Raw genomic sequence first — 7,263 nt, 5'->3', positions numbered from 1 at the left:
ACTTATTATCCCAACGTTGTAGGTTCGATTTTCTGATGTGAGATTTTCCTCTTGCTTCTCGCTACCTGCAGGTGAACTAGTGTGACACGTAGATTCAATTGTTTTTGACTGATGTATTGTACCTATGGTCTCTCGATGTAGAGTAACTATATACATAAATATGTATGGTCAAAACCTATTGTTGTGTCTCGTAGGCCTACTCTTACTCAGAGATGAAAAGAAGAGATAGGATGCGAACTCTGGCCGAGCGCGCAGTGCACCAACGCGCTGCTGTTAAGCCACGAGACAGCTGATAACCTATGGGATACCCAGATATTTGTCCAGGCTATATATCTTTTCCAACACAGATATTTAACACAAATAATGACTATGATATTGGTCTGCTTAAGTTAACTGTTTTATATGCTTGCAATAGGTTTAGGTTTTGGCTGATGGCAATGACATACCAGCATTAATCACCCGGTTTAGATTAGAAACATGTCGACATAGGCCGTGACAGAACATTTCTAGGGGGTGGGGTATTACACGTTGCCACTGTTTCCACCAATGATATGTATCGCTGCTTCATCAACAACGTTGTTGGAACTATGGTGTTCGAACGTCGGAGGTAGCGAATTGCGACACAGGTACGATGCTTTCTGGAAACAGGTGTAACAGTGTCGTTGTTTGGTCGCAAGTTGCGTCGTACCATGGTGGTTGAGCAATGTCGTTGCTCATTTTTTTAGAAACGACCCCCTGGAAATTGGTTGCAAGAAATTAAAGAAGTTTCTAATTCAGTAAGGGTAAAGCACATGACTTGGGTCTCTTTAAGTTCTTTCCAATAAATTTTGCTGGCCTTTTGAGTAACCATTGGATTCTATCGACAAAGTCTATAACTAGGTGGTAATTTGTTTGTTTTATTTGTTTATTAAATGTTTTCTTTAATTATCAAATAAAGAAAATATCAATATGCACAATGAACACAAGAATAAAGTCACAGGTGATCACAAAACGTTATAATGAAAAGATGTGTCTGTTTACTGACACTAGCTCATTAGCAGTCCCTTTCTGCCAGCAGAACGCTGAGTACTCACTTGAAATCTTACATGACTTGACTTGAGAGCAGCAAAGAAGAGATTTCCGATCATTTCGTCAGTGCAGAATTTCTCCAGGCCTTGCAGACTCTTGGGTTCTCTCTTGTGCACTGTCTTGTTGAGCTCAGGCCACAGGTTGTCAACTAGGTTAAGGGACTGACGTAGCATGGCATGGCCAGGGGATTTTGAGGAGAAAGATGATATAATGTTTGTTGGGTGATTTTCTTTAGCCATCTTTATTTGAATGCCAAACCCACCACTTTGGGTTTTTGGAGTCAAAAAGCTTTTTTTGTTTGGCTGACCACAGCACCCTGGCCCAGTTAGAGCTGTGATGGTGTCTGTCTGGCAAACTCCAAGCACTTTTGAAAGTGATAAAGAGTTTGTTGGCATGGAGATTACTTTATTGTGGATTTGTAACCCAGTAGATGCAACAAACTCTTTTATGAAAGTTTTGAATTTCTTACAACTCTTAATGATTGCATTTTAAATCTAGCCAGTTTTTTTTTTCTATCCATACCCTGACAAGCAAGTCTCATGGATTTGGGCTCTGTGGCAATGGATTTAACCATGTGTCACCTGATTTTTATGACCTAAAAAGGAAATTTTGTATAGTATAAGTATATATTAAGTATATACTCTTTTGATCCCGTGAGGGAAAGTTGGTCTCTGCATTTATCCCAATCCGTGAATTAGTGAAACACTCAGCACACAGTGAACACACAGTGAGGTGAAGCACACACTAATCAGTGAGCTGCCTGCAACAACAGCGGCGCTCGGGGAGCAGTGAGGGGTTAGGTGTCTTGCTCAAGGGCACTTCAGCCGTGCCTACTGGTCGGGGTTCGAACCGGCAATCCGAACAAGTCCGAAGCGCTAACCCCCTTATACTGTATATATATGGAAATACTGTAAGCTGCCCCTTATTGTGCTTACAGTATTTCCAATGTAGATGTTTAGAGTGATCTGATTTTTCTGGGTCCTATAGAATTGTTCCAATTTGGTGAGCAGAGTCAGATAGCTGTCGGAACAGCAATCATTACATAACACCACTAGATGGAGGCAGTATACTGTCACTTCACATCTGACCAAATTAACTACAAAGTAAAACTTCAAAGATTTAATCACAGAAGGTAAGACCAACAACAAGATTAAAAAGAACAGTATTTAGCCTATAAGCCTGCATGCATTTCACTTTAGTTGGTATGAATTGTAATTATTAAAAACTACATGCTGGTCAAAACGAAAAAAATCATAAATTTATAAAAAATAAGCAGAAGCAATATTTGATTCATTTTCTGCCGATAATGGTTAAAATCAACATTACAATGCAATCAGCTGTTGTTAAAATGTATGAAAAGTCGTTGAAAGCATATGGACGCTCTGTGAATTTAGACGGGTCCACTCATGATTTGCAGACGAACGCGCAAAGTTGAGAGTGTTTAACTGTTTATTGATCGATTAAGTAATATCATTAAGTAAGGGATATTTGAGTCTGTTTCGTTCATTTTGCACGTGTTGTCCGGTCCTATTTACACACTAGTATTACAGGCGATGTTTTGTGCCTGCATGGCCCGATTTGACTGGATTTCCATTTCTATTTGTTCCCTTGAAATCAAAGTCTTTTAAAACGCCCTTTTAAGTCAATTTGTTAAGATACACTTTTTAATGTGTGTGCATATATAACTGATGTGGGCCAAATAGACGCATGCATCTGTCTTTGCTGCCAGAGACAGTTCTAATGTTTTTCCTTGTGGAGGTGTAAACACAGTTATACTCATATAGTAAGCAGGCCACACAATCTCCTCGATTTAAAGCTACGGAATGCACTGACTCCATGGCGCCAATGAGGTTCTCAGTCAAACCAAGATTGAAGGACCCAAGGTATTTTCACCGCACTGTCTTGGTTGACCTCCTTGGTGACACTTGACACGGTTTGTGCCGTTGTTTAGTTAGATGTCTTTTAGGACATGCATGTTTGCTGTCATTCCGTTCGATCCTTTGCGCCTCTGGAGCTTTTTCTCTGGTAAAGGTGGGTCCGTCTCCATTCCGAAATCTCATCTTGACACAGTCAAATAAATGCAACATTTAAACGCAAACAACTGACGTTGCCTTTGCATGTGAGGGTTTCATTTTGACATGAAATAATAACAATAATAATTATAATAATAATAATAATAATAATAATATTAATAATAATAATATGAATAATAATCGGTTATCCTTTTTACTTTAATAGTAGCCTAGGCTACTCAAATGGAATTTCACTGGGCAATGAGCATTTAAAATGTAAAAGATTAAAATGGGGAAACTGCTTATTTATATTAGCCCATTATCACAAAGAATTTTGCCCGATAGGAGACAAATGCGTTGTGACCCGGTATAGATAGGCTACATTTTGTTGTATTAATCTATTTTAACATATTTATTTAGGTGCAAATAGATATATTTCAGTAGCTGGCATTCCCTGGGGACCACTTCTGGCTTAGTTCATAAGAAAAGTCGTGCTTTATTAATATTTAATCGAGCTGGGGTTTTTCAAGTTCTTGCCTAATTAAAGCTGAAATATCACTTTTTGTGGTTCAAGTTAAATACATTTAACACAGTCGACGGTATAAACATTACATGTACATTACATGTATCTTTAGTGAAGCCTAAGACAGTAGGCCTACCCATTATTAGTTGAATAATAATAATAATAATAATAATAATAATAACAATAATAATAATAATGATGTTAATAATAGTAATAATTATATGTATAATTACAATTATAATAATCGGAATAATACAACGTTCAACAACTAAAAAGGAAACCGACTGGCACTTATTTCCATATTTGCCGAGATGTAGTTCTCACTTACGGAATTAAGTTATTTAATTCTCGAACATCATGCGAGTGGTTGATGCCTTTATGTTTCCCATCCCATGATTTGTTTATGTTTCCCATAACTCTCCGTGTCCAGCCTACTTTCATATCAGGTGCTTCCCGTGATGTTGCCGCAGTGAATTTATGCTTACCGACAACCTGTAACTTGGCATGTATGAGCGTAACTATAATTATTTTAAATTAGTCAATCATGCCACTCACTCTCATCACTTAAAAGATTAGAATGTGCACCTTCGTGTGAACTCATTCGTGGTTTGTTTCCAAAAATCAGAGATGTAAAGTGTGCATATGCTCATTAGGGATATTTTGCATGTTCAACAAAGGACTTATCATACATTGCTGGGGAGAATGTCCGGAAATCCTATTGTGCCAGATTCACACACTTTCCACGAAAGGTCTTCAAAAATCCACAGATAGTAGTCTAGTAATGAGAAAAACAATGAGCCTTTTCCGGCTCATGCCCATGCGTTCACCAGCGCTGTTGTTTCAGCAGTAGAGCATCCCATCGGAAGAATTTTTTGCGGCGAATTTTGAAAATGACGCAATGGATGACCATAGCCAATAGGAACGCAAGACGGGGATTGATATTTAAATGATTTTCCCTTTTTAGGAGAAATCTCCGCCCTCTTCAGGTCTATGCTTTCCCCCCCCGAGAGCACATGAGCCTCCGAACCCGGGAGAAGGTGCGCTCCACTGGGACAGAGGAGGCATAAAGAGACGGGGAGGGAGGGAATGCGATTTCTTGCTACCCAATCCCCCTTTTCCCCAGGGAGAGCAAGCCTTCCCTGGTCCATCCCTCCCTCTTGTTTGGTAATCATTTCATTTTACTCCTTTTTGAAGCAGTCGCCTGTTTTATCCCACTTTTCATTTCACAATCCCGTGCGCGTATGTTCTCCTTCTTCTGAGCAAGTTCGGTATCTCCCCTCTTTCTCCCCGCGACGAGAAGCTCTTCTTGATCCCGGCTGATCGCTCTCCTTTGAGATGCTTTTTAGTTCTAACACTTGCCTTCTCTCCACCCTCTTTTAACTAGAGACCGGTTAATCTTGAGCGAACTGAACTTGGTTTGGAATCTAAAATAAAGAGGAACACCCAGAGGGATAACGGCACACGTCTTTGGATAAGGACCGCTATCGCTTTCCCTTGTAACACTTCGGGGAAGGTTTTCCCTTTCAATTGGGTTTTGTTAATCCAGGTGGCCTTGTTCTGAGAGTGCAAGAGGATTATTCTACGCAAGTTGGTGCTGAGCGACATCCCTGAAGGCTGTTTACATGTTCTCCATCCAGGACAGTCTCCCTCGGGGAGCCTTGACCATGAAAGAGGAACCCCTCACTAGCGGCATGACTCCGGTCCGCTCGTGGATGCAGAGCGCGGGGATACTAGATGCCAACACAGCAGCACAAAGGTAAACATCTTGCTCAGAAACACCGCTGCTCGGGTGACAAAATGAACATAACATGCAGACATCGCAATGTATGGCGAAAATTGTCCAAGGTTAGCCCAGCGTGGTTACGCGTTAACGGAAGTGCTTTTCGCTGGACTTTACACCATGTAACGAAATGCGATGTAGACAGTTTGCACCGTTGAAGACTTAAGGAAGATAAAGTCATCCTTCCTCATTATAGACTTTAAGCATGTTGTGGTAGGCCTATGCATTTTACAGAGAATGCACACAAAAACGGTAAAAATAGTTGACGCATTGCGATTTGAAAACATGTCTAAACTAGGATATTTCACGGAGATAAGAGGAAAAGTGTATAGCCTACTTGCAAAGGCTTGAAATGTAGGCTATTTCATGTGTCATGCCCTCATCGTGAAGTAGTCTATCGCTTAACCTAAACATAAGGTAGGGTAGGCTAACTATATGATGAATAGTTGACGTTTCGCTTAGTATGGAAGAAGTTCCTCCGGGATATTTGGTTTAAATTTACTGTCAAAATATTGACACTGGTTTGCAAATATCCGTGACCTCTGAATAGAGGAGGCCACATAATAATTCGGGGAGTTTGTCCTTGTTTTAAAAAAGCTACCTGTGTATTTTGTTAAATTATATTAGCTTTGGGACATAGGCCTACCATCAAGAAATACGCTTTAATTGGAAAGACAATGCGTTTTAATTTGAAAGGCGACGTATTTGTATCCCTGACAACAAACACACAAACGAAAGGTGCACAGGTGGAAGACAACAAAGTGGGAACCAATGATGCGTGCGAGCAACACGCAGGAATCAAGAGTCCCACTCGAGCGACTTTCATACTGTAGTTTGATCCCCTTCCCCAAACCGACAAGAATTTTTACTGTCAATATACAAATAAAGGCGGTAATGGAATTTAATGAGAGGTTGATGTCTGTCTAGTATCAGATGCACCTTTGGGAATTTCTGCGGCCTCCCAAGACTGTTCTTAGTAGTTAAGCGTAAACAAAATCCACACTTCGAAACACATGCAGGATGCGCTTGATTCTTTGCACAATCTAACCTTCTTTTGATAACAAAAAAGTTCTACAAAAGCATCAAGCACAAGAGCATAACTTCCTTTGGTGGTTGATGACTCGCAAGGGGAAAGAGTGTGCGTTGTGAAATGTCCAAACACAGTAGGCAAAGGTATAGGCTAGGTAAAACGTTGTCTTGTTGCAAGTGATTCGAAAAAGTTGACTTTGTTTTTGTTAAGAGTTTCTCTTTAGTTTTATTATACATACATACTAAGTTCTCATATCGACACTGTAAATAATAATAGATAATAGGCTATCTTTGTCTAAACTGAGACATAATAATATCTATATATATTTCAGACAATCTACTCATCCCGTTTCCAGGTGTGCTTAAAACGCGAATGCTAAATGAGAGCAAACTGATGGGAGTTAAAATTCACCTGAAGCGCACGACCGTTTTTTACATAGTCTTTCATTTATGGAAAATATATTCGCTAAACGCATCTCTCAAACAAATGTAAATAATATCAAAATAGAAACGTGGGCGGTTACTGAAATATTTTGTGCAAGGAATATCTATTCTGTCACGGAGGCCTACACAGAAGAACCTTTATTGAAGTTATTATTGTTATATAAAAAATACTCTTTCAAAACAACCTCAGTCACACAAATATAGAATAAAATGAAGAAAGTGGCAAATATATTGTCTACTCTTGTGAAACTAAATGTTTTTAGCTGGCAGACATGCTGTGTATCTGAGAAAAAAATCAATCAAACAAAAGATTTGCATCAGATTGTTTTGAATGTGAAGAAAAGGCATATATTCTCAAAGCCCAAGGAATAGCAGACTGTTATGAAAGTTCAATACGGAGGTCGTCA

At 39.4% G+C, this 7,263-nt stretch overlaps 1 protein-coding gene across 4 annotated transcripts in view; it reads left to right on the top strand.

Annotated features, from left to right (window-relative positions):
- Positions 1 to 4,538: 4,538 nt before the first annotated feature.
- Positions 4,539 to 7,263, top strand: part of LOC143132216 (transcription factor COE3) — a 112,858-nt gene continuing 110,133 nt past the window's right edge. For all 4 annotated transcript variants that reach the window (XM_076291591.1, XM_076291592.1, XM_076291593.1 and 1 more), the window contains exon 1: positions 4,539 to 5,359. In XM_076291591.1, coding sequence (XP_076147706.1) covers positions 5,226 to 5,359 — 134 coding nt within the window. In that variant the 5' untranslated portion in view covers positions 4,539 to 5,225. The remainder of the gene's footprint in view (positions 5,360 to 7,263) is intronic.

The sequence above is a fragment of the Alosa pseudoharengus genome, unplaced genomic scaffold, assembly GCF_046254945.1.
Source record: "Alosa pseudoharengus isolate Yale_2024_CS ecotype anadromous, Long Island Sound unplaced genomic scaffold, YU_APseudo_1.1 YU_APseudo_1.1_scf_19, whole genome shotgun sequence".
Taxonomy (NCBI): domain Eukaryota; kingdom Metazoa; phylum Chordata; class Actinopteri; order Clupeiformes; family Clupeidae; genus Alosa; species Alosa pseudoharengus.
The sequence above is the reverse complement of the archived record's forward strand: the minus strand, read 5'-3'. Positions and strand labels throughout refer to the sequence as shown.